Below are 26,434 nucleotides of genomic sequence, written 5' to 3'. Positions count from 1 at the left end.
GGTGGTGGGGGGGTCATGGGGGTCTCATGCTGCTCAGGGGCCATTCCAGGAGGACTGGGGGGAGTATTTGGGATAACTGGGGGGACTCAGTGGGACGTGAGGTCCCTTAGGAGCTCTGTGTGTGTCCTGTGGGGGTCCCTTGTGGGTGTCCCCACGCGGGGTCTGGGGTGCCACGGGGTCACAGAGTCCCAGAGGTGCCCCCATGGAGGGGTTCAGGGGTCTGTGGAGGAAGCTGAGGGTTCCATGGGGTCCCCTTGGTCTGTGGGGGGGCTACAAGGCCCTGTACAACCCCCACGGGGGTTTTAGGTGGGGGTCCCATGGAGCAGAGGGGGTTCCTGTGGGACTAGAGAGTTCCTGTGAGGGTCATTTCAGGCCCGACGGGTTCCGTGTGGGTCCCCCGGGGGTCACCTTGGGTCCCACGGCGGTGGGTGAGGGTGACACGGGGGTCACTGAGGTCACTGTGCGGGACCCCTGCGGGTCCTGGGGGTCACTGCAGGTGACACACGGGTGAGTCTGGGCTCCCCGGGGGTCACTTTATGTCACTAGAGGTGTCCTGGGAGTCACTTTGGGTCACTGTGTGTCTCACGAGGGTCACTGAGGGTCAGGTTTGGTCCCCCGGGAGTCACCGGGGTCACGGCGGCTCTCCCGGAGGTCTCGGAGCAGACGAGACGAGCAGCGCGGCGGTGCAGAGCGGCCGGAAGTGCCGCGTCACGTGACCGCACCCGGAAGCGGCGGCGCGGCGGGAGCGGGGGCCATGAGCAGCGGGGCGGGGGGCGCGACCGGGGACGGGAACGGGGCCGAGAGGGGGGCCGAGCGGCGGGTCCGCATCGTGGTGGAGTACTGGTGAGCGCCGCGGCCGCGGGGGTCCGGGGGCGGATGAAGCGAGGGGATCCTGGGGCATTCGGGGGTGGCAGCGAGCCGGGGCGGGGGAGCGGCCCTCAGCGATACTGGGGCGGCGGGAGCAGAAACTGGGGGAACTGGGGTGAGGCGAGCGGCGGGTTCGGGCGTGGAGGGGACTGAGGGGGGAGAAAGGGGCGGCTGAGGAGGATCTAGAGGGGTTTTTGGGGCTGAGGAGGGGGCTGTAGGGAGGTTGAGGGTCTCAAGGGGGGCCTGAGGGGGGTTACAGAGGAATTCGGGGGCTGAGGGAGGGGTTGTAGAGGATTTGGGGGGCTGAGGAGGTAATGAGGGGCCGGTTGTGGGGGCTCAGGGTATGGGGGATGTGGAAGGGGCATTCAGGGGGTTTTGGGGAGTGGGGCGTTGGGAATTGGGGGTGCAGGAGGCAGCAGAGCTGTTGTGGGGGTACGGGCTGAGGGGGGGGAAGGGTTTTGGGGGGGGTCCCCGTGTCTCGACCCCTCCTCAGCCGGTTCCCCCCTCCCCAGCGAGCCCTGCGGCTTCGAGGCCACGTACCAGGAGCTGGCGAGCGCCGTGCGGGACGAGTACCCCGACATCGAGATCGAGTCACGGCTGGGGGGCACCGGTGAGACCCCACAGCAGCCCCGGCCTCGAGGGGGGACACCCCAGGCCACCCCCAGCGCCATGCTGAGCTCTGGGGAGGGGCTGGGGTGGGACGAAGCTGGTTGGAAGTGCGAGGGGGCCGTGCCCTGGTTGCTGCCCCTCAGCAGGGTCGGTCTGGGGGCAGAGCTGGGGGTCTGCAGGAGCCCCTGGGGGTGCCCTGAGTGCTCGGCCAGCCCGCTGCTGCCGTGGGGGGCTGGGGATGCCACCAGGGGTTTAGGGGGGACACAGCTCAGGGCTGGGCCTCGTGTGTGCCCTCAGGTGCCTTCGAGATCGAGATCAACGGGCAGCTCGTCTTCTCCAAGCTGGAGAACGGGGGCTTTCCCTACGAGAAGGACGTGAGTACCCACCCGGGGGTCCCGGGGTCAGCCAGGCTGGGCTGGGGGCGTTTGGTTTGCAGAGAGCCCCCCCTGGGATGGGCTCTGCCCACGGGGTCCCTGTTTTGTTGTTCCCCTTCCTGCTGCCCTGCCAGGACCCGCTGCAGGTCCTGCTGGGAGAGTGTGGCTGGGGTTTGTCCCTCCTGTCACCTCGGGGTGCTCCCAAGCCCTGGCTGTGAGCCCTGCCCTGCTGTGTCTCCCCAGCTGATCGAGGCCATCCGCAGAGCCCGAAATGGGGAGCCCCTGGAGAAAATCACCAACAGCCGCCCCCCCTGCGTCATCCTGTAACCCCCCGGGGCCGGCGGGGTCCCCCCGCGCCGCCGTCCTTCAATTCCTGCACGACTGGGGGGCAGCTCGGGAGCCTCCTGGGGACCCCCATCCTGGCACTGGGGGTCACTCTGTCCCCTGCTGACCTGCTGTGGGGTGTAGCCGTGGCCTGGGGGGGCTCTCCCTCCTGCCTTTGCCTTCCCCCCTCATCAGCTGCACCTCGCTGGGGGGCACAAGGGGGTCCCCGTGGCACCCTCATCTCTCTGTGCTGGCCTCTCCCCTCCCCCACCCCCTGGGAATCTGGGGGTCTCCCATGAACGGGGAGCCAGGCAGGAGCAGCTCCCAGCAGGTTCATTCCACGGGGAACCCACTGGCTGTAACTTCCCTGGGATTTGTTAATGATTAAAGTCCCTCTGTCACTGTTTAATCCGGGGCAGGGGCCGGCCATGGGAACCCCAGCCCAGCCCCACGGCCACAGGTGTGTTCACATTCCCCCCTCCCCATTCCCAGGCTCCCAGCTCCTGCTTCCTGCCTGGAATGACCCTGCCCTTGGCCTCGGGGCGGGGGGGCCCCCCTATTTATTCTATACTGTGTATAAACCCAACGGCCTGGGCGGAATAAAGGATGGAGAATGTTGCTCCTCTGGTATCCCTCGGGAATGGGGGGGGGTGGATCCTGCCGGGAATCAGGAATTTTATCCTTCAGGCAAGTGGTGGAGGGTGACAGAGGGGAGGGGAAGGGAGGGGGGAAAAGAGGGAGGAGTGGGAGAAGGAAAAGGAGAAAAGGAAGGGGGAAGAAGAAAGAAATGGGAAAAAGGGAAAATGGAACAGAAAAAGGAATGCAAGGAGGGAAAAGGGAAGGAAAAAGGGGGAAAAAAGAGAGGGAAAAGGGGAAAGGAAAAAGTGGAAAAAAGGGATAAGGCGAAAGGGAGGGGAAAAGTGAAAGGAATCAAGGGGGGAAAAAAAAAGGGAAAAGGGAACAAGAGAAGGAAGAAATAAGGAAAAAGGGAAGGGATACGACATGCTGGTCCTTGGGAGACAGCTGGATGTGACGGAAAAGAGGGAACCAAACAGACCACGAGAGTAGAAAAAACAAGCAATGTACAATTATCAAATATACATCCCGGTGCTTCCAAAGAATCCCGGAGCAGCCGAGACTGCTCTCAGTCCAGCTGCCCTCAGTGCAAGTCCACGTGTCCCAGGTACTGGGACAGCCCTGGGGTGGGGGGCACGGCAGAGGGTCTGTCCTCCTCCGGGCTGTGCTGGGTCCGAGCTCCCTGGGCTGCTCCAGGCACCGCCCGGCTTGCGGGCCCCCAGTGCCACCACCGAGGGTGACCCCTCTGTCCCCACTCAGCTGCCGCGCTGTCCCACAGCGTCCCGGGCTCTCCCAGCCCTCCGTGGCCGGTGCCACCCCCGGGCAGAGGGGATGGACCCCCAGCCCCGTGGCCATGGCTTGTCCTTCCCTGAGCTGCCTCGGTGAAGTTGGGGGGGGGGTCTCTCCTATACGGCCGTGGCGTCGGGGCTGGCCAGGCCGAGGTACTCGGGGTTCTCGGCCGTGGGCGTCGTGCTGGGACCACCCTCGGGGCCCCCGGCCTTGGCGGGGTCCTGGTTCCAGTAGTAGGGGTTGTCGAAGGCCTGGCTGAAGGGGCCAGGGGTGGGGGGCCCGTGGGGTGCCAGGTACTCGGGGTTCTCCACGGCGTGGCCGAAGGGCCCTGGGAAGGAGTTCTTGGGGTCTTTGATGAGCCCATTCTTCCCCTGGTGCCCCCTGGGCTTGTCCGGCGGGGATGGGGGGCTGCAGGGGCTGCGGGGCGGACGTTCCCCAGCCTGGTTCACGTACTCTGCAGGGTGAGTGACATGTTAGGGACCCCCCAGGGGTCATGGGACAGGCACACACCCCCACCACCTCCCCAAGGGTCCGGCCATGCCCCCCCTACCTGGCATGGTGCTGTGGGGGGCCAGGACGGTGAAACCCTCGGGGTCCTCTCCATCCTTGGCCACCAGCTCGGTGGGATCCTCGCTATACCGGGGCAGGGTCCCAGGCTCCCGCCCCGGGGGGCTCTGCAGGGCCACCTTGTCCCCATCCGACACCTCTGGGACGGGGTCCTCCGGCTCCTCTGCCAGGTCCTGGGCAGGGAACGGGAAGGAGGCCAAGCCCTCGCCCTCTTCCACCTTGGCCGGAGACTCCGCTGTGCTCTGGGTGTGGGAGAGGACACGGAGTGGGGCACTTGAGCCCACCCTGAGAACCGCCCCAGCCCTCTGCCCCTCACAGACGTGGCACAGGGTCACCCCCACGCCTGTCCAGAACTGGGAGCTCCCTCCCAGCCCTCCTCACGTACCTGCATGGAGGAGATGCGGCTGCGGTAGGTGGTGGAGGTGTCGGTGCTGAAGAAGCCGTGGTGAGGCACCAGGTACTCCTCGGCATCCACCAGGTCATCCATGTCCTCCTCATCCAGCAGAGCGCGGTAGAAGGTGCTGTCCATGGAGCCGGGCAGCCCCACCAGGTCATTCTGGGAGGTCACAGCGGTCAGTGCTCGCCCCAGGGCACCGGCGAGGGGCGGGACCCTCGGGGACCTGCATACCTGGATGACCACGAAGCGCTGGGGGTCGCGGGCCATGCGGGAGAACTCGGTGACCAGCTCCCGGAACTTGGGCCGGCACTCGGAGTCAATCATCCAGCCTGGAGCAGAGGTGGGCACCATCAGAGCCGGGAGCAGGGTGACAGCACGCCCTGTCCCCTCCCTGTCCCCGTGTACCCTCCCCGTACATTTCACCATGATCATGTAGACGTCGATGGTGCAGATGGGCGGCTGCGGCAGCCGCTCGCCCTTCTCCAGCAGGTCCGGGATCTCCCGGGCAGGGATCCCGTCGTACGGCTTTGCCCCAAACGTCATCAGCTCCCACACGGTGACACCTGGAGGGGACGGGTGTGGGGGTGAGCAGTGCATTGGGACTCCCCAAATCCCCCCGGGGTGGGGACACCCTGACGCACCGTAACTCCAGACGTCGCTCTGGTGCGTGAAGCGCCGGCGGAGGATGGACTCCAGCGCCATCCACTTGATGGGGACCTGGGGCAGGGCAGATGGAGAGGTGAGCAGGACCAGGAGGTGGCTGTCACCACGGGGAGCAGCACAGTTCCTGAGTCCCCAAGCCCTACCTTGCCACCATCAGCGTGGTACTCGGTCTCATCGATGTCGAGCAGCCGGGCCAGCCCAAAGTCGGTGATCTTGACGTGGTTGGGGCTCTTGACGAGGACGTTGCGAGCGGCCAAGTCCCGGTGCACCAGTCTCACCTCCTCCAGGTAACTCATCCCCTGGAGGTGGCACATGTCCAGCTGTCCCTGGTCTCCCCCAGGATCCCCCAGAGCTGCCCAGGTCCCCTGTCCTACCTTGGCAATCTGCACACACCAGTTGAGCAGGTCCTGGGAGCCGATGTGGTCCTTGTTCTCCCGCACGTAGTCCAGGAGGCAGCCGTAGGGCATCAGCTGCGTCACCAGCTGCACCGTGGAGGTCAGGCAGATGCCCAGCAGTCGGGACACGTAGGGGCTGCCCACCCCTGCCATCACATAGGCCTCCTGTGGGCAGGAGCGAGGTCAGGGGGAGGGTCAGGGTGGGCAGGGGCCACTGCCAGCCCCATTCCTCCCCAGTGCCGTGGCCACACTCACGTCCAGGATCTCCTTGTTGGCTTTGGGCGATGTGTTCTCCCGCAGGACTTTGATGGCCACCGGGATCTTCACGCTCTCCCCATCGGGGATCCAGATGCCCTGAGGTGGGGACAAGTAGGTGAGGGGGTGCAGAGCAGGGAGGGTCACGACCCGCTGTGCTGTCCCCACCCCTCACCTTATAGACAGTGCCAAAAGCACCGGAACCCAAAACTTTCACTTTCTTGAGCTCCGTCTCCTTGAGGATCCTCATCTGGGCTTGGTTTGGGAGGGCCCCGCTGGGCGTCAGCGGCTCCACCAGCTGTGGGGCACGGAGGGGTGAGGGGGGGCCGGGCTCCTGATCCCTCCCAGGCACTGAGGGTCCGCTCCTGCCCCCCGGGAGATCCCCACCTCGGTCTCCTGCAGCAGCCGCCGCATCGTGTGCTTGCGCTCCTGCTGCCGCCGGCGCTTGACGCAGATGACGGTGATGAGGAGCAGGACGATGACCAGCAGAGCCCCCACCACACCGGCGATGATGGACGTCACCTGGCTGCGTGGCAAGAGACCATGAGTGTGGGGGACCCCCAGCACCCAGAGTGGCGCTGGCACAACGCAGCCGCACTCCTACCTTGGCTTCTGGTCCACAGGACATCCGTCCTCATCCCGGATCGTGCATCTGGGGACACAGGGTGTAGCCCCCTGCTGTCAGCAGCCCCCTGCAGCTGCCAGCACCCCCCCTGGCCACCCCCTTGCCAGCTGGGGACCCCCAACTCACGAGTGGGTGCAGTTGGTGGGGCAGAGCTGGCACACGCCGAATTCGTCCGGGTATTTCCAGACGGGCACGAAGGAGGCGTCGGCCTTGACGCCGCTGGGGCAGCGCCGCACGCACTGCTGGGCGTCCTTGTAGTGGGCACAGGCCACGCACTGGTCTGGATCCTGCAGGAATCGGGGTGGCTTGAGGGACCTGGGTGTCTGGGGGCGCCCCCCACCCCAGCCAGCGTGTGTCCCTGTCCTCACCGATCCGAAGCAGGTCTCGGTGCCGTTCTGGGGCTGGCACTCGGGGTGGCACGGCAGGCACCGCGTCCCGTTGGCGTGTTCCCGGACGGCTCTGCAGGGCAAAGGGGCAGGGATGGGGTCCTGGCCCCACCTTGCAGTGTTGTGTGGGGACTCTGTTTGCCACTCCCAAGGGTCGCTCACCCGTCCAGGAGGTTGCAGGAGGACACGCACTCCTGGCCGCGCAGGAACCGCTCACAGGCCACGCACTGGGTCGGGCCGGGGCCCCAGCAGTGCCCCTGGGCACAGAGGTGGAAACAAACCAGCCCCTCGCTCTCTGCAAGGGGGGCACCATCAGCACCAGGGGGGTTTGTCAGCAATGGGGGGGGTCACCGTCTCCCCCCACCCCTCCAGGCCCTGCTTACCGCACTGCTCGGGGGGCTTGTTGTGGGTCTGGAAGAGGCGCTGGCGGGGGTTGCGGAAGATGCTGTGCCAGGGCACCTTCTGCAGGAAGCAGAGCTGGGGGTTGTGGTGCACGAGCACCATCCCGCTGCTGATCTCGCGCAGGGCCCGCAGCCCCAGCGCCTGCACCGCCAGGTCCTGCAGTGTCAGCGAGTAGGCGCCGCTGCAGAGACACCCGGGGTGAGACACGCGTGTCCCCGTGTCCCCCCCATGTCCCCCTGCATCCCCCCGTGTCCCACCCATATCCCCTCATGTCCTGTCATCCCCCATGTCCCCCCTCATCCCGCAGTGTCCCCCCATGTCCCCATTGTTCCCTGTGTGTTCCCACACCCCTCGCAGCCCCCCATGTCCCCCCGTGCTCCAACATCCCCTCTGCATCCCCGTGTCCCTGTGTCCCCTCTGTGACTCCCTGTGTCCCTCCACACATCCCCGTGTACCCTCATGTGTCCCCTGCACCCCTCCACGTCCCCCTGTGCCCCCGTGTCCCCCCGCATCCCCGGCCCCGCTCACTTGTGCAGCACCCGGCCCCGGATCACCCGCAGGTTTTGGAAGACTCCCAGGTCCTTCATGTCGGGCGGCCAGGCCGCGATGTGGAGGAAGCCTGGGGGGAGCTGAGTGTCACCACCCCCTGTCCCCCCCCAGACCCAGAGCCCTCGATCCCCCCCAGCTCCCCCAGCTCTCACCTGTCAGCTCCTCCAGGCTCTCGAAGATCCGCAGCAGTTTGGGGTCCAGGGGTGGGGTGTTGGTGCTGGGGTCCCTGCCAGGGATGGGAGGGAGGTTGGGGGGGTCCTGCTGGGGGTCCCGGGGGGCTCAGTGGGGGGAATCAGGCACTCACCCAGCGAAGGTCTCGGGCAGGAAGGCCAGGCTCCCAAAAATCTTGGTGCAGCCGGAGAAGTGCTGGATGTTGGAGGCGTTCACGGCACGGACGCCCTTCAGAAAATCCACTCCCAGCCCGTAGCACACTGTGGGGGCACGGCAGGGCTGGGGTGCTCCTCCAGGACCCCTGAGCCCCCCAAAACACTGCCCCACCTGCCATAGAGGTACCCCACAGTGCATAGCAGCACCCCCACACAGCCTTGGAGTCCCCAGAGCTGCACTGGGGACTGACCGCCCACATCCCTGGGGTCCCCAGAGCCCCCTCAAGGCTTGGGAAGGCTGCTTACCCACACCCTTGGGGTTCCCAGAGTACTCCCAGCCCCCAGGGCACTGCTCACCTGCACCCCTGGGGTCCCCAGACATGTCCAGGTACTGGGGGGCTGCTCACCCACAACCTTTGGAACCCCACAAGCCCCCCAGCTCATTGAGGAGCTGCTCATCCACAATCCAGCAGTCTCCAGAGCCCCCCTCCCCAGCCTCTGCGGGCTGCTCACCCCCATTCCCAGGGCACCCAGAGCCCCCCCAGACCCTGGGGGAGTTTCTCACCCTCTGGACAGGGTTTGCTGCACTTCTCACACTTCTGGACATTGTTGACCGTGACCTCCTGGCTGTTCTGGGGGCACACGAGGGTGCAGGACCCCACCTCCGTGGCGAGGTAGTTGTCTGGAGGGGGCAGGGGGGGTGGTCAGGGCCACACTGGCTGTCCCTGCACCCCCCCAGGGTGTCACTCACAGGGACACTGGCTGACACAGCTGGCACCAAACGTGTAGCGCCCGTCAGGGTTGGGCATCGACTCAAAAGTGTCCGAGTTGTAGACGACGAGCGGGGGGCAGTGCAGCTCGCAGATCCCGCTCCGGTTGAAGTTCAGGCACGCCTGGAGGGGGGGACACAGCCGTGTGAGACCCCCTGGTGCCCCCCAGGACCCACTGGTGCCCCCCAGGACCCGCGGTGCCCCCGTCCCTTGCGCACCAGGCAGTCGGAGTGCTTGGGGCCGGTGCAGCCGGCGGCGCACTGCTCGTGGCAGCAGTCCGTGGGCTTCGTGCCCTTGCAGCGTGGGCAGCCGTGGCAGATGCTGTTGGTCACTGTGGGGGCACGGAGGGACACGCTGGGGACAAGGACCCCCATGGATCCCCTCCAGGCAATGGGGGAGTCCCCAGGATAAGGGGCTGGAGGGTTCCCAGGGCAAAAATCTGGGTGGTGGGAATTCAGGTGCCAAGTGGGGGCAGTGGGGCAGGAATCTGGGGCGTTCCCAGGGCTAGGATTTGGGGTGTAAGCAGAGGTCCTCAGGGTAGGGAATTGGGGTGTAGGGGGATGCTGCCAGAGCAGGGATTTTAGGGGATCTCTGGGGCCAGGATTTGGGTGCCACGTAGGGCTCAGTGGACCATGGATTTGGGGGTTGAACAGTAAGGTCAGGGTGCTTCTAGGAGCAAGATTTAGGTGGCAAATAGGGAAAATGGGAAAATTGAATGTCCAGAGGGTCTCTGGGAACAGGATTTAGGTGGCAAGTAGGGCTCAGTAGGGCAGCAATGTGTGAGTGCAAGCAGAAGGTCCAGGGAGTCTCTGGGACAGAGCTTTCAGTGCCAGGTGAGGATCAGCAGAGCAGGGGCATACAGAGGGAAGGAAAGGGGTTCCCAGGGGATTTGGGGGTCCCTGGAGTGGGTCAGAGCCTCTGTGGGCCCCTCACTCACGTGTCTGGCAGTCCCGTTTGTCCTCGCCCCAGCAGTGCCCCTCAGCACAGAGCGCCCGGCAGTCGGGACCTGCGCAGGGGGAAACGTGAGCAGGGGGTGCCGGGGGGGGGCTGGAACCCCCAGACCCCTCCCTGGGGCACTCACAGCTGCGGGTGCGGGTGGTGTCCACCTGGATCTCGGCACGGAACTCGTTGTGCCGGTGGAAGATGTCACTCCAGAGGATTGTCTCCTGGAAGCAGAGCTCGGGGTTCCTCTCGATGCGCACCCCTCCCTTCAGGATCTCTGTGGGGGGACGGGTAGGGGGGCTCAGCATGGGCACAGGGGAGTCCTGCAGCCCCGTGGGGACTCCCAGTCCTTGGCAGGGACCTGCCACTCCATGGTAGCACCCCGTCCTGGGTGGGGACCCACCACGGGGACACCCAGACCTGGACAGGGACCTGCCACCCCATGGAACCACCCAGCCCAGCCCAGAGCTGGCAGCTCCCAACTGCAGGAGCAGCAACCCCCATCCCCAAACACGCCGTGCCAGCCCCAGCCGGGGGTTCCCCCACCTGTGAGGTGCCTCATGCCGAGCTGGCGCAGCCCCGGTGCCCCGGCGGGGCCGGCGTTGCCCACCACGGCCAGGGCGTAGCGGTCCTGGAAGAGCTGCGTGCCGCGGATGATGCGCAGGCTCTGCAGCTCCAGCCCGCTCACTTGGTTTTCCGCGATCAGCACGTACCCCTGCACCTCCTTGATGTCCTGGGATGGGGGGGACACGGGTGAGGGGCTGGCCGGACCCCCGTCCTTCCCCCCCTTCCTCGGGGCATTTTCCCGCTGCGCACCTTGAGGAAGGCGGTGTCGGCGTCAGCGGGCAGGTAGGTGAGTTCCAGGTTGCCCTGGACCACCTGGCAGCCCTGGTAGAGGTGCCGCAGGGTCTCGTAGTGGCTCTCGGGGCTGGAGGGACGCAGCAGCTTCATGTCGGTGCCGGTGCAGACTGTGGGGACAGCGGGGTCTCAGCGGGTCCCCGACCCCTCCTCTCCCCCGCGGGACGTGGAGCTGCGGCCCCCGCAGGAAACGCCGCGGATGCGGCGGCCGCCCGTTATCTCCGGGGCTGCTCCCAACAGCTTCCGATGGGGTTCCTGGATCGTGGCTCCCCCGGCTCCCACCCCGGCACGCGGCAAAGCTGCTCCCGGCTCTGGCACCGGGCCCCGCTCGAGGGACAACGGGGACCGCTGTCGTCCCGTGCCCGCGGCGGGGGCCGGGGACTGCTGGGGGCTGGGATGGGACCCCCAGAGCCGCGGGGCCGGAGCGGGGGCCGCGGGCAGGAATGCGCTGCCCACGCCGCCGGGGCGGCCGCGACGAGACAAGACCCGATTGTTGAGCGGCGACGGCTGCGGGGCCCGGCCGGCCCCATTGCGAGGGGCTGCTGGCCGGGCGAGCATCCCCGCGGCATCCGGGCGGGGTGGGGGGCGCGGGAGCCCGCCCTGGGTGCCCGGCCCCGGGCGAGTGAGTCACGGGCGCGGGTGGCACAGGGCCCCGGCCGCCCGCTCCCGGCTGGAACCGCCTTTTCAGGTCGGGCGTGTTTGGGGAGCAGCGGTGACGCAGGGCTGGCGGGCACGGCCCAGCCCCGGCGCGCCCGCGGCCCCCGGCACCCCAACACCGAGCCCGGGAGGGCCCCCGCGCCGGACCCCAGCCCCGCTCCGACACCGAGCCCGGCGGTGACCCTGCCGCCACCACAGCGTCACTCCCAGAGCCACCAGCCCTGAGGCGCTGCCATCCCAGCACGGGGCAGGGGGGCACACGGGGGCCAGCCGGGGGTTCGGTGTGCCGGTCCCCGGCTGCTCTGGGGCTGAGTGACAGCCCCCGGTGCTGGGCAGCTGCGTCCAGGGGACCCGGCTGGCACTCGCCTCCCCCGCCTGCTCCGAGGCCTCTGAGCCAGGAAACATACGGCCAGGAAGGAGGGAGCCCCCCCGAATTTGGGGTTCAGCTCTTTCCCATCCGACCGGCTGTGCAACAGGGGGAACCCCGGAAGGAAACGTGCCGCTGTGTGAGGCGGCCAAAGCTCAAGGTCTCTGCCCACACCTGCAGTGGCACAAGCACGGGGAGCTGGGGCTTCCCCGGGCCAAAGGGCAGGTGGGACAAGTGAGCGCCAGCGCCAGGTCCTGGTGGGATCCCGGCTCCGTGCCCAAGGATTTGGCCTTGTCTGCTCGCCCAGGTCCGTGGCTGGGCACCGGGAAGGGTCCGATCCATCCTGCCGGCCTCACTCCACCGTGAAGCACCTCGGCTGCCCGCGGGTGTCCGGCAAAGCCCGTCGGCCACGTGCCCGCGGGGCTGCCCTGAGCCGGGGCTGCCGGACACGAATCCGGCCCCGGGGAGACACCGCCGTGTCCCCAACCAGGAGCTCGCCTCACACTGACCCTCCGAACAGAGCGAGCTGTGGGGTGCCAGCAGTGAAGGCACCCGGTGTGTCCCCCCGTCCCTGTCCCAGCACCTCACACCGGCTCGGTCCCACCGGGCATTCACTTTCCAAACACCCGGTGCCGGAGCTGCCCCCGCAACAGGGAGGCAGCTGGGTCCAACTTTTGGGGCTGCTGGTGCCCACTTTGGGGCCACCAGCTCCATCCCCTGCTGGCCACGTTCCTGCCAGCCCCGCCGCGGTGCCTGGCCGAGGCCCGGGGGCTGTCGGGCCGGGCTCCCCGCTCCCCCCGGGGCTGGGCTGGGTGCGGCACGTCGAGAATGTGGATGGGAGCGACGGGGGCGCACCCAGCCGCCCACCCAGCCGCTCCGTGGGGCACCGCGCCTGCCCCGCACCCCGAAGCCTCCCGATGTCCACGGCAAGGGAACCCCCACAAATTGGGGGCCCCCGATCCCGCTTCTCCCGGCGGTACCGGAGCCCTGGGACCGGCTGCAGCAGGGGGGGTCCCCGCTCCGGGCTTACCGGAGCCTAAATTCCTAAATTCCCCCCGGGAAAGCGGCACCGGGGGTCGTTCCGCTCGGGGGGGGGGCCGAGGCGCAGCGGGTAGGGCCTCCCCTTGGCTCCAGCGCCTCCCAGTACACACCAGTTCGGTCCCCAGTCCTGGCGGGGACTCGCGGCGAGGGGACACCGAGGACGCGCTGCCCGCGGCATGGAGAACCGGGGGCGCCGAGGGGGCAGCGGGGGGACTGGGGAATGACCGGGGGAGGCGATCCCGTCACTTCCAACCGTGCAGCCCCCGGGCACACCAGACCTCGCGGCCCGGTGTCCTCCCGACCCACTCCCAGAGCTGCCCGGTCCCACCCCCGGTGCCCCCCCCGTTCGCAACTGGGGGCCTCCTCGGTCCCCTCCCGCTGCCCCCTCGGTTCCCCCCACGGTCCCCTCCCGGTTTTCCACTCGGTCCCACCCCCCATGTCCCCCCGGTGCCCTCTCGGTCACGCCCCCCGTGTCCCCCCCTCCCTTTCCCGGTTCTCCCTCTCGGTGCCCCCCCGGTCCCTGTCGGTCCCGTGCAAAACTTTGCTCGAAGTCGCGGCGCGGGGGACGCTCCCGCGGCCCGGGCTCCTCCCGATTCCCGGTGTCCCCCGTGCCCCTCGGAGCTCCCCGGTGGGACCCACCTTCAGCGGCGGAGCGGGGGCAGAGGGCGGCCAGCAGCAGCAGCAGCCCGGCTCCGAGGCAGCCCCCGGCCGCGATCATGGTGCTCAGCGCGGGCCGCGGCCCATGGCCCCGCCGCCGCTCCGGGAAAGTTTGCGGAGCTGGAGCCGCCGCCTCCCGCCGCTCCCGGGCTCCGCCTCGCGATCCCGATCCCGGTCCCGGCCCCGGGCGAGGGCGCGCCGCGCGCTCCCGCCGCCCCCGCGCGCTCCCGCCGGCCCGGACCAGGGCAGACCCCCCCGCCCAACCCTCCGAGCACCGGGCACCTCCCGCCCGGACTGTCCCGTCCTCCGTAGCACCGGGAATCACCGCCGTCCATCCCCCGGGAGCACCGGGGACTCCCCGTTCCCCCTTCCCATCCCCCGGAGCAGCGGGTGCCCCCCGCCCCAGGCCCCCCCGGCCATTACCCGGGAGCACCGGGGACCCCCCGGCTCTGATCCCACTTTCCACCCCCTCGGAGCACCAGGAACCCCTCGCCCCGGAGTCCATCCCCCCACAGCACCGCGGACTAGTGTCCCATCCGGAGTCCCCCGTTCCCGTTCCGTGGGGGGCACCAGGGACTCCCCAGCCCCGGAGCTGTCCTGGGGTCCTGCTGCGAACTCGGGGTGCGAGGAGGACACGTCCTCCATCCCTGTCCCCTCACCTGCCTCCCTGGGGTTGTCACTGCCACCCACGTGGGGAGGGGGGACAGAAATACCACTCGTGGGTCTGGGGGGCGGCCCCAGGGGATGGGGGGCCAGCCCTGGCACCCAGGGATGCTGCAGGGGGTTGGGGACAGTCCTGGGCGACAGGGACAGTCCAGCAGCATCTAACGGGTCCTTGATGAGGTGACCAAGAGCTGGCACCTGTCCCCCACCTGTTCCACCTTCACCTGCTGCCCTGGGCACACAGAGGGATTTGGGACGTGGGGTCCCCCAGAGGTGGGGACTCCCCCAGATGGGAACCTCACCCGAACCCCCGGCCGGGCAGAGCCAGACACTGCGCCGGGAGCAGCCGGGACGGGGAACCGGGACCTGCCCCCCGTGTACCCTTGTGTCACCCCGGCCCGTGCTGTGCTTCCACGTGTGTCACCGAGGCTGCCACGAGGGAGGAGCCCCCAAAGACGGGGACTCTCGGTGTCGGGGTCCCGCCTGCCACGGGGGCAGGAATGCGGATCCAGCACATCGCTGTCACCTGAGGCCAGGCCGCCACCGGAACCTCATCCCACGGCCACTGCCGGGGTCCCGCACGGCCGGGACCACTCAGTTCCCTCAGGTCCCGCAGGACAGGACACCGGAGGGTCCCCGCAGGACACCGGGATCCGCGGGCCCCATGGGGGGATATATCCCATGAGCCTCTGCGGCGGGTAACGGGGGGATATATCCCATGAGCCCCCGTGGGGGGATATATCCCATCACCCCCCGCGGCCGGCGGGGGCGGTATATCCCATAGTGCCCCGCGCCGGCCCCATCTCCGGGGCGGGCCGGGAGCGGCCGGGCCGGGCGGCGATGGCGGCGCGGGCCGCGCTGCTGCTGCTTGTCATGGCGGCGGCGGCGCCGGGCCCGGCCCGGGGCTCGCAGGGGGACCGGGAACCGCTGTACCGGGAGTGCCTGAGCCGCTGCGAGCGGCAGAACTGCTCGGGGGCGGCACTGCGGCACTTCCGGGCCCGGCAGCCGCTCTACATGGGCCTGACAGGTACCGCCCCCCGCGCCCATTGGCTGGCGGATCCCAAGGCCACGCCCCCTTTGGGCCGCAATGTCGCTGAGGCCACGCCCCTTTGGAGCCACGCCCCCGCCGGGCTGGGGGCACTGGGGAGCACTGGGGGGCACTGGGGGGCACTGGGGCCGAACTGGGAGGTGCTGGGGAGCCCTGGGCTGGTCTGAAGCTCTTGGGCTGGACTGGGAAGGCCTGGCTGATACTGGGGGGTCACTGGACCCCGCTCTTCTATGCTGGGGGTCACTGGGTTGTGCTGGGGCTGTGTTAAGGGTCGCTTGGCCTATGCTGGTTGTCACTGGGTCGTGCTGGTGGCTACTGGGCACATGTTGGTCCATACTGGGAGGTGCTGGGCTATAAAGTGGGGTCACTGGGCCATACTGGGGAGGCACTGAGCCAGACTATGGCGGCACTGGACTTTGCTGGGGCAGGTGTTGGACCAGTTTGGGCATCCCTGAACTATCTGGAGGGGCACTGGGCCATACTGGGAGCTGCTGGGCCGTGCTGCTGCTCACCATGGGGACAGCTGGGTGTCCTCCCAGATTGTTCAGCGAGGCCTAGGGGTTACCTAGGTAGCCACGGGGTGAACCCCACGCGCTCCCCTTGCCCTGAGGTGGGCACTGGCGCTCCCGTTGGTCACTGGTGCATACTGGGAGGCACTGGTGTGTCCCGCAGGCTGGACGTGCCGGGATGAGTGCAAGTACGAGTGCATGTGGCTGACGGTGCGGCTGTACCAGCAGGGCGGCCACCGCGTGCCCCAGTTCCATGGAAAGGTGAGCGGGGGTCCTGGGGGGGGTCCCCCCGTGCCCGCTGACCCCCCCGTCCCCTCCCAGTGGCCCTTCTCCCGGTTCCTGTTTTTCCAGGAGCCGGCCTCCGCCTTCGCCTCCTTCCTCAACGGCCTGGCCAGCCTGGTCATGCTGCTGCGCTACCGGGCGGCCGTGCCCCCCGCCGCCCCCACCTACCCCACCTGTGTCGCCTTCGCCTGGGTGAGCCCTGCCTGCCCTTTCCCTTTCCCTCTCCTTTCCCTTTCCCTCTCCTTTCCCTTTCCCTCTCCTTTCCCTTTCCCTCTCCTTTCCCTTTCCCTCTCCTTTCCCTTTCCGTCTCCTTTCCCTTTCCGTCTCCTTTCCCTTTCCGTCTCCTTTCCCTTTCCGTCTCCTTTCCCTTTCCGTCTCCTTTCCCTTTCCGTCTCCTTTCCCTTTCCGTCTCCTTTCCCTTTCCGTCTCCTTTCCCTTTCCGTCTCCTTTCCCTTTCCGTCTCCTTTCCCTCTCCCTTTTCCCCTTTTCCCCTTTTCCCCTTTTCCCCTTTCCCCCCTTTCCCCCCCTTCCCCCCTTTTCCCCCTTTCCCCCCTGTCCCCCCTTTTCCCCCTTCCCCCCTTCCCCCCCTTTTCCCCCTTTTCCCCCTTTTCCCCCTTTTCCCCCTTTTCCCCCTTTTCCCCCTTTTTCCCCCTTTTCCCCCTTTTCCCCCTTTTCCCCCTTTTCCCCCTTTTCCCCCTTTTCCCCCTTTTCCCCCTTTTCCCCCTTTTCCCCCTTTTCCCCCTTTTCCCCCTTTTCCCCCTTTTCCCCCTTTTCCCCCTTCCTCCTCCTCTTCCTCTTCCTCTTCCCCCCTCTCCTTTTCCTCCTTTTTTCCCTCCCTTTCCCCCTTCTTTCTCTTCCCTTTTCCCTTTATTTTCCTTCTCCCTCTCCCCTCCTTCCCTTTTCCACTCTCTTCCCCTTCCCCCAGATCTTCCATAGCCACCTGATCCCACCCAGCTCCAGCTGCTCCACCCCCCATCCCATTCCCAGGGCCCTCATCCCCCGAATGAGGGGCGAGGGAGACCCTGACCCACATCCCCCCACCCCCCACATCCCAAATTTCCCCCTTTCCCAGGTCTCCTTAAACGCCTGGTTCTGGTCCACCATATTCCACACGAGGGACACGGCGCTGACGGAGGTGAGGGAGTGGCACCCCCAGAGTGTCCCCGAGCCCTGGGGGTCCTGTCCCAGCCCCCACCCCCCACTTCCCACACTGCCAGCACGGCTCAGCCATCCCCAATCCCACAGAAACTGGATTATTTCTGTGCTTCGGCCGTCGTCCTGCACTCCGTGTACCTGTGCTGTGTCAGGTGAGCACCGGGGACGGACTGGGGGGCACTGGGGACGGGCTGGGGGGCACTGGGGACGGGCTGGGGGGCACCGGGAATGGGCTGGGGATGGGCTGGGGGGCACTAGGAATGGACTGGGGGGCACCGGGGACGGACTGGGGGGCACTGGGGACGGGCTGGGGGGCACTGGGAACAGACTGGGGGGCACTGGGGACGGACTGGGGGGCACTGGGGACGGGGTGGGAGGCACTGGGGACGGACTGGGGATGGGCTGGGGGGCACCGGGGACGGGCTGGGGGGCACCGGGGACGGACTGGGGGGCACTGGGAACGGGCTGGGGGGCACTGGGCTATCCTGAGGCTTGTCTGGAGGCTGCAGGGCCACACTAGGACCAGACCAGGAGGCACTGGGGCCAGCTACAGCTAGACTGGGGAGTGTACTGGGAGGCACTGGGTCATGCTGGGAGGGGTCACTGGACTTTGCCATTTCTATACTGGTAGCCACTGGGCTGTGCTGGTTCTGTTCTGGGGGCTACTGGGCTGTGCTGGGGGTCACTCAGACTGTACTGGTGACTCTGGGCTGTGCTGGTGCTTATTCTTGGTCCATACTGGGCTGTACTGGGGGCCACTGGGCTCTACTGGGGGCCACTGGGCTCTACTGGGGGCCACTGGACTTTGCTGGGGAAGGTTCTGAGCTCTCTTGGGCCAGTTTGGGCATGGCTGGAGCACCTGGGAGGACCCTGGGCCGTACTGGGAGGACACTGACCGTCCTCCTCCTCCACAGGACGCTGGGGCTGCAGCGCCCGGCCTTAATCAGCATCTTCAGGGCCTTCCTCCTGCTCTTCCTCGCCGGCCACATCTCCTACCTGAGCCTCGTGCGCTTCGACTACGGCTACAACCTGGTGGCCAACGCCGCTGCTGGTGAGCTGGGAGGCACTGGGATGGACTGGGAGACACTGGAGCTGCGCTGGGAGCTACTGAAGCCAGGCTGGGGAGTGCTGGGCTGTACTGGAAGCCACTGGGCTGTACTGGGGCTGTGTCAGGGGTGCTTTCCCCATCCCTGAGACCATCTCTGAGCCCCCATTTTCCCAGGAATGCTGACCAGGGGTTTGGGTATCCCCCTGTCTCTGAATCCTCACGTTTTCCCAGGGGTGCTGACCATGGAGTTGGGTATCCCCATGTCCCTGAGCTCCCCATTTTCCCAGGAATGCCGACAGCTTTTGGGCACACCCCTGTCCCTGATCCCCGCCCTGTTTTCCCATGAATTCTGACCGGGGTTTCCTTTCCCCCCCGGGCACCCCTGAGCCCCCGGTGCCGTTTTCCCAGGAATGCTGACGGTGGCGTGGTGGCTGCGGTGGTGCCTGCGGCAGGGCCGGCGCCTCCCGCACGTGTGGAAATGCGCGGCCGCGGTGCTGCTGCTCCAGGCGCTGGCGCTGCTCGAGCTCCTCGACTTCCCTCCCCTGCTCTGGGTGCTGGACGCCCACGCGCTCTGGCACATCGGGACCATCCCCCTCAACGTGCTCTTCTACAGGTCAGAGACCCCCCCCTCCCCATTTCAAACAGGGGTGAGGGGCTCCCCGTGTTCCCCAGGGGGGTTTGGGGGGGTTCTGCTGTGCTCTGGGGGTGAGGGGAGTGGGGTGTTTGGGACCCTGCTGGATCGCTGGGGGACTGAAAACAGAGTGCTTGGGGCCTCCCTCAATTTTCTATAGGGTGCTGGGAGTCTCACCCTTGAAATTGGGGTGCTGAGATCCATGGGGTGCTGGAAGTGTCACCCTTGAAATCAGAGTTCTGGGTACCCCCCTGTTAAAATTCAGGTGCTCAGGGTCCCCCTCAGTTTTCCATGGGGTGCTGGGAGCCTCACCCTTGAGATTGAGGCCCCCCCTTCTTGCTGGAGGGGTCCCTCTGCTGCTCCCCATGAGCCCCGGGGTTGCTGTGCTCAGTGTTGGGTTCAGGGCTCCCCCAATCCCCCCCTTCCCACCCGGCTCAGCCAGCCAGGGGGGGTCTGCGGCTCTGAGCCTCCCCCTCAGCCCCCCTCGTCCCCCCAGTTTCCTGATGGACGACAGCCTCTACCTCCTGAAGGCCAACTCCGACCTCTTCAAAGTGGACTAGAGCTGCTGGGGGGGTGTGGAGGGCAAAACCCCTCGTGCCCCCCCAGGGCTGTGCCCTGCCCTGTGCCAAGCGACCTCCCGGCCCCCCCCGGCCACAGCCTCCTGCCCCCCCCGGTTGCCTTCTGAGGTTTGTTTTTCTCCCCCGACCCCCGTGCCCCCCCATCTCCCCAGGGGGGTGGGAACCCCCCCACTGCTGGGCACAGAGGGGTCAAGGAGAGCTGAGACCCCCCCCCCCAAACCCTCCCCGTGCTGAGCTGGGGACCCCCAGGAGGTGACAGTGGCTGCTGGGGCTCGCGGTGTAGGGGACACGTGGGTGATTGGGGGGGTCAGTGTGCATGGGGGGCTCTGCTGGGTGGCTCTGGCAGGGGTGGGGGGTGTTGTGTGGGTGCCTTGGGGCTGGGTGTGCCCCCTCCCGGCCCAGTGGGGCTGTGCCCCCCCATTCCCCCTCCCCGGGTGTGCTGTGGGATGTGAATAAAGCTGAGTTGAATCTGTGCAGTGCTGGGTACTTGTCCCCTCCCCGTGTCCCCTCCCCATGTCCCCTCCCTGCCCCAAGGGCACCCTGTGCCCTCCCCACACCCCAGTGTACCCCATTCCCTTTTCCTGTCACCCCACAGTGCACCCACTGTCTTGCACCCCATTTCCCACCCTGTTTTCACCCTGTGCCCCCTCCCAACATCCCCCTGTGTACCCCATATCCCCCCACCTCAATTCCCCCACTCACCCCATACCCACCCTGCACCCCATTTCCCACCCTGCTTTCACTCTGTCCCACCCCATGTGCCCCAAACCCCCTCAGCATACCCCATATCCCCCACCCACCCCATACCTGCCCTGCACCCCCTTTCCCACCCTGTTCTCGCTCCCTCTGCCCCCATTTGTGCCCCGTATCCCCCCTGCTGTGAACCCACCCACCCATCCCATCCTCCCCCTGCCCTGCACCCCACTCCCACCCTGCTCTCACCCCATTCCCCCTCCCTGCGCCCCATTTCCCCCCCCCCAGATCTCCCCACACCCCTCAGCGCCTCCATCCTCTGCCACAACCTCAACCTTTATTGTCACCGACCCCGCAACCAGCCAGGGGAGCCGGAGCCGATTCCAGCCCGCCTCACCCGACCTTTGGGCTGCCGGGCAGGCTGGGATTTCCCGGGAATTCCCTTCAGGATTCCAGCGGTTTCTGCGCGTGGGCGAAGAACACTCCATCCACATCGTCCACGCCGGTGCGGAGCGCGGGGGGCATCGCGTAACTCCGCAGCTCCCGCAGCGCGAAGCCGGCGGCCGCCAGCGCCTCCCGCACGTCCGATTCCTCCAGCGGCACCACGGGCAGGCGAGCGGGGCCCGCCAGGTAGAAGGACTCGCCCAGGGCTCCCAAGAGCACGGCGTGGCCCCCCGGGCGCAGCAGGTTGCCCACGTGGGCCAGCGCCCGCACGAAGGCGGCGCGGTCGGGGCTCACGGCCTCCAGGCAGAAGGCGGAGAGCAGCGCATCGGCCGGGGGGCGCAGCGGGGCCCCCAGAGGCTCCGGGCGGTGAACGTCGATGGGCAGGATCCGCCGGAGCCGCTGCCGGAGGCGCCGCTCCTTGTCCTGCCACGGCTCCCTGAGGGGCGGGGGGGGGAAAGGGGAGTGGGATGGGGCCCTGGGGGATGTGGGGAGGGGATTGACCCGGCGAACGCAAGGAGCTGGGGATGGGATCGATCCGGTATCCATGGGGATAAGGGGATGGGATGGACCTGGCAGCTAGGGGAGTGTGGGGATGGGATCAATCCAGCACGCAGGGATGCGGGGATGGGATCAATCCAGCGCACACAGGGGGCAGCATCCTGCAGGGATGCGGGGATGGGATGGATTCAGCACATGGGGATGTGGGGATGGGATGGATTCGGCACACACAGGGATGTGAGGATGGAATTCTGCAGGGATATGGGATGGGATTGTGCAGGGAGGTAGGGATTGGGTGGGCATTGTCCTGGGACACACAGGGATGCGGGGATGGGATGGATTTGGCACACATGGGGATGCGGGGATGGGATCAATCCAGCACACACAGGGATATGGGGACAGGATCCTGCAGGGCTGTGGGCTGGGATGCCGATTCCAGAACCTACAGGGACCCAGGAAATGGATCCCACCAGGGCCAACCCAACACCCACAGGGACAAAGGGACAGGCGATCAAACCAGCAGCTGCAGGGATGTGGGGATGGGATCCAGGAGGGATCAAGAGCCGCAGGGACGTGGGAACAGGATCAGCTGGGCACCCACAAGGACATGTGGATAGACTCCTATGGGGATCAACCCTTCATCCACCGGGAGAGAGACAGGATTCCATGGATATGTGAGGCTGGGATCCTGCAGGGATCACCCCGGCATCTGCAGGGACGTGGGGCTGTGAACCCATGGGATTTGGGAACGGTGCCTGTAAGGATGTGGGGCCGTGATGCAGTGGGATTTTGGTGACATGGTCCTGTAAGGATCACCTCAACATCTGTGGGAAAACGTGGCTGTGATCCCACGGGATTCGGGGACATCGTTCTACAGGGATCAGCCCAGGATCTGTGAGGATTTGGATCTGTGATCCTGTGGATTTTGGGGACACAATCCAGCAGGGACCACCCCAGCACCACCCTCCTCCTGCGGTCCCCCATTGCCCCCCCATTGCCCCCCCATTGCCCCCCCATTGCCCACCTACCCGCGCCCCTCGATCTTGCAGACGTGTTGGATGAAGGGGCTCCAGTCGAAGGCTCCGGGCTCGCCCCGCGCCCACCGGCCCAGCTCCTCCCGGTTCACCGCCAGGTAATCGGTGGCCACGATCTCCTCGAAGTGGTCGCAGGCGCTCAGCAGTTGGTAGATGGTGGGGCCCGAGCCCACATCGATCAACGTCCTCCCCCGGATCTCACCTGGCAGGGGGACAGGACATAGGTGTGGGTGGTCCCCGCATCCATCCGGGGAAGAGGGAAAGCCAGGGAAGGCCAGAGGAGCTGCCCCTGCGTGCCGCGGGTGCTCCGTGCCTCAGTTTCCCCGCCCCACTGCGAAGCTTGGAGGGGGCTCCCCGCCGCCTTCCCCTCACCGCTGGCGAAGGTCTCGGCCAGGCATCGCAGCTTCCAGGGCACCACGAACTCCTCGGAGGAGAAGTCGGCGCGGGGCGGGAGGTAATTGTTGCGCAGGTACGCGCGGGGGTCGAAGTGCTCGTAGCCCTCGCGGAGCGCGGCCGGGCTGTTCATGGCGAGGGGCTGCGGCTCCGGCCCCGCCGCCGCCGCCTTTTATCCCTGCTCGGTCCGGGGGGGGCCGCGGGGAGCCGCGACGGCCCCATCCATCCACCCCGCATCCCTCCATCCATCATCCATCCCGCCTAACCCGGTTAGCGCCAGCGCCCCGGGGCCGCGGCCGGATCCATCCCGGAGCTGATAACGGCTCCCCGCCCTTCCCGGGCTGCGGGCATCCAGGAATCCTGTCCCTGTGCCCGGGGGAAATGTCCCCCCTCCCCGAGAGGGGGCTGTGACCCCTCTGTGCTCCCTCGTGTCCCATGGGATGAGGATGGATGGAGAGGGATTGGGACAGGAATGGGAAAGGATTGGAAAGGGATGGGGATGGAAATGTGGAGGGATTGGGGTGGAATGGGATGGGGATGAGAATGGGAAGGGATTAGAATGAGATTTGGATTGGGATGGGAAGGGATTGGGATGGGGCCCATCTGGGCTCTCCATCACCGATGAGCTGAATGTGCTGGACCTCAGCCCAGCTCTGGCAGGAGCCGGCACCGCCTCTGCCAGCTCCCAGTGCTCCCAGAGCTCCCAGTGCTCCCAGTGCTCCCAGTGATCCCAGTGCTCCCAGTGATCCCAGTGATCCCAGTGCTCCCAGTGATCCCAGTGATCCCAGAGCTCCCAGTGCTCCCAGAGCTCCCAGTGCTCCCAGTGCTCCCAGTGATCCCAGAGCTCCCAGTGCTCCCAGTGCTCCCAGTGATCCCAGAGCTCCCAGTGCTCCCAGTGATCCCAGTGCTCCCAGAGCTCCCAGTGCTCCCAGTGCTCCCAGTGATCCCAGTGATCCCAGCGCTCCCAGAGCTCCCAGAGCTCCCAGTGATCCCAGTGCTCCCAGTGATCCCAGTGACCCCAGTGCTCCCAGTGCTCCCAGAGCTCCCAGTGCTCCCAGTGCTTCCAGCGCTCCCAGTGATCCCAGCGCTCCCAGTGCTTCCAGCGCTCCCAGTGCTCCCAGTGATCCCAGAGCTCCCAGTGATCCCAGCGCTCCCAGTGATCCCAGAGCTCCCAGTGATCCTAGCGCTCCCAGTGATCCCAGAGCTCCCAGTGCTCCCAGTGATCCCAGAGCTCCCAGTGATCCTAGCGCTCCCAGTGATCCTAGCGCTCCCAGTGATCCCAGAGCTCCCAGTGCTCCCAGTGATCCCAGCGCTCCCAGTGATCCCAGAGCTCCCAGTGATCCTAGCGCTCCCAGTGATCCCAGAGATCCCAGTGCCCCCAGCACCCCGGGATAAGGAGCCGGGTGTGTCTCGCTGTGCAGGAGCTGTAGGGGGGTGACAGTGGAGGGTCAGCAGCTCCTGGGAGGAAGGAGCGGGATGGGGCCGGGCTCTGGGAGGGGACAGGGCCTGGCGGGGGCCCAGGGACAGCGGGATCCAGAGAGGGAACAGCTAATCTGGGCACTGCGGATCCTGGCACCGGGTGGGCGATGCGGGGGGGTGAGGGGGGGGTGTTATACAAGCACAACCCTCCCAACCCCCAGACACCCCCAGTCCCATAAGACACCGGGTCCCTCCAGCTGTTGTGCCTCAGTTTCCCCCTGTGCCTCCATTCCGTCATCCCAAAACGGTCCCTCTCCCCCTAAATCTTTTCCCCCACCCTTGTACCCCCCCAAAAAAAGATGCTGCCGTGCCAAAGTAGGCGTTTTATTGCCGTACAAAGTCCAGGGTTGGTACAACCCCACCGCAGCCCCCCACCCCCCCTCCAGACCCCCCAGGGCGCCCCCCAACCCCGGGCAGGATTCAGCGTTCCTCATCCTCGCATTCCCTTCTTTTCGCCAGGGAAACTGAGTCACGCCGGAGCTGCCGGGAGCCCCCCGAAGGGCGGGAGACCCCCGACCCGCGGGGTCCTCATCCCCACCGGCCTCCACGACGCCCGCAGCGGGGTGGGTCCCAGGTGAATGGAAGCCCACCCCCACCTGCCCCCGCCTTCCTGCGCTGCCTCTTCGGGGCGGCTGAGCCGACCCAGGCGCGTGGGTCCCCCCAGCCCCCCAACATCACCCTCCTGCCCCCCACCCACCCTCCCCGACCTCCCCCGGCCCCTCTGCCGCGCTCAGCCCCGCTGGGCCTCGTGGGAGAGGGAGCGGGAGAGGGTGCGGGGGATTCCCCCCTTGGCTCCGCGGAGGTCTGAGGGGGCGAAGAGGGGCACGGGGAGGGTGCGGGCGTAGGGCAGGAGGTGCTGGGTCAGGGGCTGCCCCAGGACCCCCACCCGCAGCAGCCCCCAGGGCGAGCGCTGCTCCAGCAGCCGCACGGCCCCGCGCTGCTCCAGCGTCTCCCGGCGCTGCGTGTCCACCTCCCGCCGGCACCACCTGCGCACCGGGCACTCGTGGGGGTGCGGGAGAGACCCCCGCGTCCTGCTCTGACCCTTTGGGGTCACCCCACCCCGTCAGGACCACTGGAGACCCCCCCGATATCCCATGGACCCTCTCAGCCCCATGGGGACCACCCCATGGGAACCCCTGGAGACCCCCGTGTTCTCCTGGCCCCTTGTGGAACCCCGGCTTCCCCCAGCCCCATAAAGAACCCCGTTTCCTCACAGGGACCCCTGTGGTTCCCAATCCCTCTTGGACATCCCCCCCCCCACCTCCCTGGATCTTCTCTGACACCACAGGGACCCTCGGAAACCCCCAAGGCCCCAAGACCCCTTGGAAACTTCATAATTTGGGACACTTGGAGCCCCCTCACAACCCAAAGACCCCATGGGAACACCCAAGTTTGGGACCCTTAGGCTGCCCAAAACCCCACTGGCACCCTTGGAGTCTCCTACAGCCCCAAACTCCCATGGAAAACCCCAATTTTGGAACCCTTGGAGCCACCCCACAAACCCATGAAAACCCCATATTTTTGGACCCTTGGAGCCCCCCAAAATGCTACGGGGACCCCACGATTTGAGACGCTTTGAGCTCCCTACAACCCCATGGAAACCCCACATTCCAGAACCCTTGGAGCCCCCCATGAGCCCAATCCCCACAACAAAACCCCCAATCCTCCAGCACCCCCGGACCCCCCCAGACCCCTCCGGCCGTGCCCCTCACCCGTCCTCGGGCCGGGAGCTGAGCTCCAGGTCCAGCCACTCGGCACTGAAGGTCTCTCTCCGCCCCACGTCCTCCTCTTGGACACAGCAGCCCAGGCGAGCCGAGAGCAGCCCCCTGGAGCCCCCCACCACGCCAGGTCCCACCATGGTGCCGCTTTCCCCCCTCCCCTGAGCCCGCCCCGCTTTTATGGCCCCGCTGGGGCTATTTTGGGACGCGCCGCTGGCACCGGGCGCTGCCAAGGGGGGAGAGCGGGGGCGGTGGCACCTCGGACACGTGTGTGGCACACACGGGTGTGTCCCCCCCTCCTCTCACGGCCGTGGGGATGAGGGGCAGGTTCCTGCCAACAACGTGCTGGCACCGGCAGGACCCCCCTGGCACCTGCCCAGGGCACGCCTGGCCTTTCCCTGTCCCCCAACAGCGCTGGGGTGCCACGTGTCACCTCTGTGCCACCCCAGTGCCACCCACAGCAGCCGCTGACCTCAGAGGGACGTTGGGGTCCATCCCAGAGTGTCCCCCCGCACCCAGGACAGGGGTGTGGGGCTGTAGGGACCCCCCAATGGGCTGTTTGTAGGGCCAACAGCCGGGTGGCCGTGACGCAGGGCTCACGTGGACGTGGCTGGTGACAGAGAGGACGAGGGGCTCCAGCCCCCCCAGCTGCCCCCAGGCGTGGGGGTCCCACCCCAGGGGATGAACCCAGGGCACTGGGGACAGCTGGTGCGGACAGAAATGCCCCAGGTGATGGAGCTGCCGGTGCCACCACGGGGTGAGGGACAGTGCCACCCACACCCAGTGGCACAAGGAGCCTGGAGACCCCACCCTTTGGCGCTGGGGGGGGGGGTCTTCAGGGTGACCCCAGCCCCACAGCTGCCCC

General features: G+C 67.2%; 5 protein-coding genes across 10 annotated transcripts; 2 read left to right on the top strand and 3 right to left on the bottom strand.

Annotated features, from left to right (window-relative positions):
- Positions 1 to 708: 708 nt before the first annotated feature.
- On the top strand, positions 709 to 2,792 carry MIEN1 (migration and invasion enhancer 1). The gene is made up of 4 exons (XM_005531515.3): positions 709 to 843; positions 1,380 to 1,477; positions 1,774 to 1,850; positions 2,094 to 2,792. Exons 1-4 carry the CDS (start codon positions 755 to 757, stop codon positions 2,175 to 2,177), a joined length of 348 nt encoding a protein of 115 aa, XP_005531572.2. The 5' UTR covers positions 709 to 754; the 3' UTR covers positions 2,178 to 2,792.
- A 446-nt stretch (positions 2,793 to 3,238) lies between these two features.
- Positions 3,239 to 14,706, bottom strand: ERBB2 (erb-b2 receptor tyrosine kinase 2). 4 transcript variants are annotated; one of them, XM_005531417.3, is made up of 27 exons: positions 13,379 to 13,539; positions 10,633 to 10,784; positions 10,363 to 10,549; positions 9,956 to 10,093; positions 9,812 to 9,880; positions 9,093 to 9,205; positions 8,856 to 8,997; positions 8,670 to 8,786; positions 8,083 to 8,209; positions 7,931 to 8,004; positions 7,758 to 7,848; positions 7,211 to 7,410; positions 6,990 to 7,122; positions 6,810 to 6,900; positions 6,568 to 6,728; positions 6,421 to 6,468; positions 6,204 to 6,342; positions 5,992 to 6,114; positions 5,817 to 5,915; positions 5,541 to 5,726; positions 5,310 to 5,465; positions 5,145 to 5,220; positions 4,920 to 5,066; positions 4,735 to 4,832; positions 4,492 to 4,662; positions 4,090 to 4,348; positions 3,239 to 3,993 (listed from the first exon to the last, which is right to left on the bottom strand). In XM_005531417.3, exons 1-27 carry the CDS (start codon positions 13,455 to 13,457, stop codon positions 3,656 to 3,658), a joined length of 3,714 nt encoding a protein of 1,237 aa, XP_005531474.3. In that variant the 5' UTR covers positions 13,458 to 13,539; the 3' UTR covers positions 3,239 to 3,655. The 4 variants fall into 4 exon arrangements, with proteins under 4 accessions (XP_005531474.3, XP_087924289.1, XP_087924288.1 ...); XM_088068163.1 differs by lacking the exon at positions 13,379 to 13,539 and adding an exon at positions 14,586 to 14,706 and having other exon boundaries at positions 6,568 to 6,900; XM_088068162.1 differs by having other exon boundaries at positions 9,812 to 10,093.
- A 193-nt stretch (positions 14,707 to 14,899) lies between these two features.
- On the top strand, positions 14,900 to 19,784 carry PGAP3 (post-GPI attachment to proteins phospholipase 3). 3 transcript variants are annotated; one of them, XM_014260154.2, is made up of 8 exons: positions 14,900 to 15,086; positions 15,780 to 15,877; positions 15,968 to 16,090; positions 16,971 to 17,033; positions 17,144 to 17,205; positions 17,968 to 18,104; positions 18,510 to 18,714; positions 19,229 to 19,784. In XM_014260154.2, exons 1-8 carry the CDS (start codon positions 14,900 to 14,902, stop codon positions 19,290 to 19,292), a joined length of 939 nt encoding a protein of 312 aa, XP_014115629.1. In that variant the 3' UTR covers positions 19,293 to 19,784. The 3 variants fall into 3 exon arrangements, with proteins under 3 accessions (XP_014115629.1, XP_005531473.1, XP_087924212.1); XM_005531416.3 differs by having other exon boundaries at positions 15,938 to 16,090; XM_088068086.1 differs by lacking the exon at positions 15,968 to 16,090.
- A 537-nt stretch (positions 19,785 to 20,321) lies between these two features.
- PNMT (phenylethanolamine N-methyltransferase) lies at positions 20,322 to 23,216 on the bottom strand. Its single transcript, XM_005531514.2, has 3 exons — positions 22,352 to 23,216; positions 21,974 to 22,181; positions 20,322 to 20,883 (listed from the first exon to the last, which is right to left on the bottom strand). Exons 1-3 carry the CDS (start codon positions 22,503 to 22,505, stop codon positions 20,448 to 20,450), a joined length of 798 nt encoding a protein of 265 aa, XP_005531571.1. The 5' UTR covers positions 22,506 to 23,216; the 3' UTR covers positions 20,322 to 20,447.
- A 1,021-nt stretch (positions 23,217 to 24,237) lies between these two features.
- TCAP (titin-cap) lies at positions 24,238 to 25,729 on the bottom strand. The gene is made up of 2 exons (XM_005531513.3): positions 25,564 to 25,729; positions 24,238 to 24,837 (listed from the first exon to the last, which is right to left on the bottom strand). Exons 1-2 carry the CDS (start codon positions 25,707 to 25,709, stop codon positions 24,582 to 24,584), a joined length of 402 nt encoding a protein of 133 aa, XP_005531570.1. The 5' UTR covers positions 25,710 to 25,729; the 3' UTR covers positions 24,238 to 24,581.
- Positions 25,730 to 26,434: the final 705 nt, after the last annotated feature.

Source organism: Pseudopodoces humilis, chromosome 29 (assembly GCF_049639895.1).
Source record: "Pseudopodoces humilis isolate 2021_Gansu_Grassland_sample_001 chromosome 29, ASM4963989v1, whole genome shotgun sequence".
Lineage (NCBI taxonomy): Eukaryota > Metazoa > Chordata > Aves > Passeriformes > Paridae > Pseudopodoces > Pseudopodoces humilis.
The sequence above is the reverse complement of the archived record's forward strand: the minus strand, read 5'-3'. Positions and strand labels throughout refer to the sequence as shown.

Excerpts from the sequence above, each read along its gene's own strand:
- TCAP (XM_005531513.3), bottom strand. The coding sequence starts at position 25,709 with ATGGTGGGACCTGGCGTGGTGGGGGGCTCCAGGGGGCTGCTCTCGGCT. Across the intron at positions 24,838-25,563 it reads AGCTCCCGGCCCGAGGACGG|GTGGTGCCGGCGGGAGGTGG; the intron begins GTGAGGGGCACG and ends CCCGGTGCGCAG.
- PNMT (XM_005531514.2), bottom strand. The coding sequence starts at position 22,505 with ATGAACAGCCCGGCCGCGCTCCGCGAGGGCTACGAGCACTTCGACCCC. Across the intron at positions 22,182-22,351 it reads GGCCGAGACCTTCGCCAGCG|GTGAGATCCGGGGGAGGACG; the intron begins GTGAGGGGAAGG and ends TCCCCCTGCCAG. Across the intron at positions 20,884-21,973 it reads TGCAAGATCGAGGGGCGCGG|GGAGCCGTGGCAGGACAAGG; the intron begins GTAGGTGGGCAA and ends CCCGCCCCTCAG.
- MIEN1 (XM_005531515.3), top strand. The coding sequence starts at position 755 with ATGAGCAGCGGGGCGGGGGGCGCGACCGGGGACGGGAACGGGGCCGAG. Across the intron at positions 1,478-1,773 it reads GTCACGGCTGGGGGGCACCG|GTGCCTTCGAGATCGAGATC; the intron begins GTGAGACCCCAC and ends GTGTGCCCTCAG. Across the intron at positions 1,851-2,093 it reads GCTTTCCCTACGAGAAGGAC|CTGATCGAGGCCATCCGCAG; the intron begins GTGAGTACCCAC and ends GTGTCTCCCCAG.
- ERBB2 (XM_088068161.1), bottom strand. The coding sequence starts at position 13,457 with ATGATCGCGGCCGGGGGCTGCCTCGGAGCCGGGCTGCTGCTGCTGCTG. Across the intron at positions 10,785-13,378 it reads CCCCCGCTCCGCCGCTGAAG|TCTGCACCGGCACCGACATG; the intron begins GTGGGTCCCACC and ends CTGTCCCCACAG. Across the intron at positions 4,663-4,734 it reads AGCGCTTCGTGGTCATCCAG|AATGACCTGGTGGGGCTGCC; the intron begins GTATGCAGGTCC and ends GTGACCTCCCAG.
- PGAP3 (XM_005531416.3), top strand. The coding sequence starts at position 14,900 with ATGGCGGCGCGGGCCGCGCTGCTGCTGCTTGTCATGGCGGCGGCGGCG. Across the intron at positions 15,878-15,937 it reads TGCCCCAGTTCCATGGAAAG|TGGCCCTTCTCCCGGTTCCT; the intron begins GTGAGCGGGGGT and ends GTCCCCTCCCAG. Across the intron at positions 16,091-16,970 it reads CCTGTGTCGCCTTCGCCTGG|GTCTCCTTAAACGCCTGGTT; the intron begins GTGAGCCCTGCC and ends CCCCTTTCCCAG.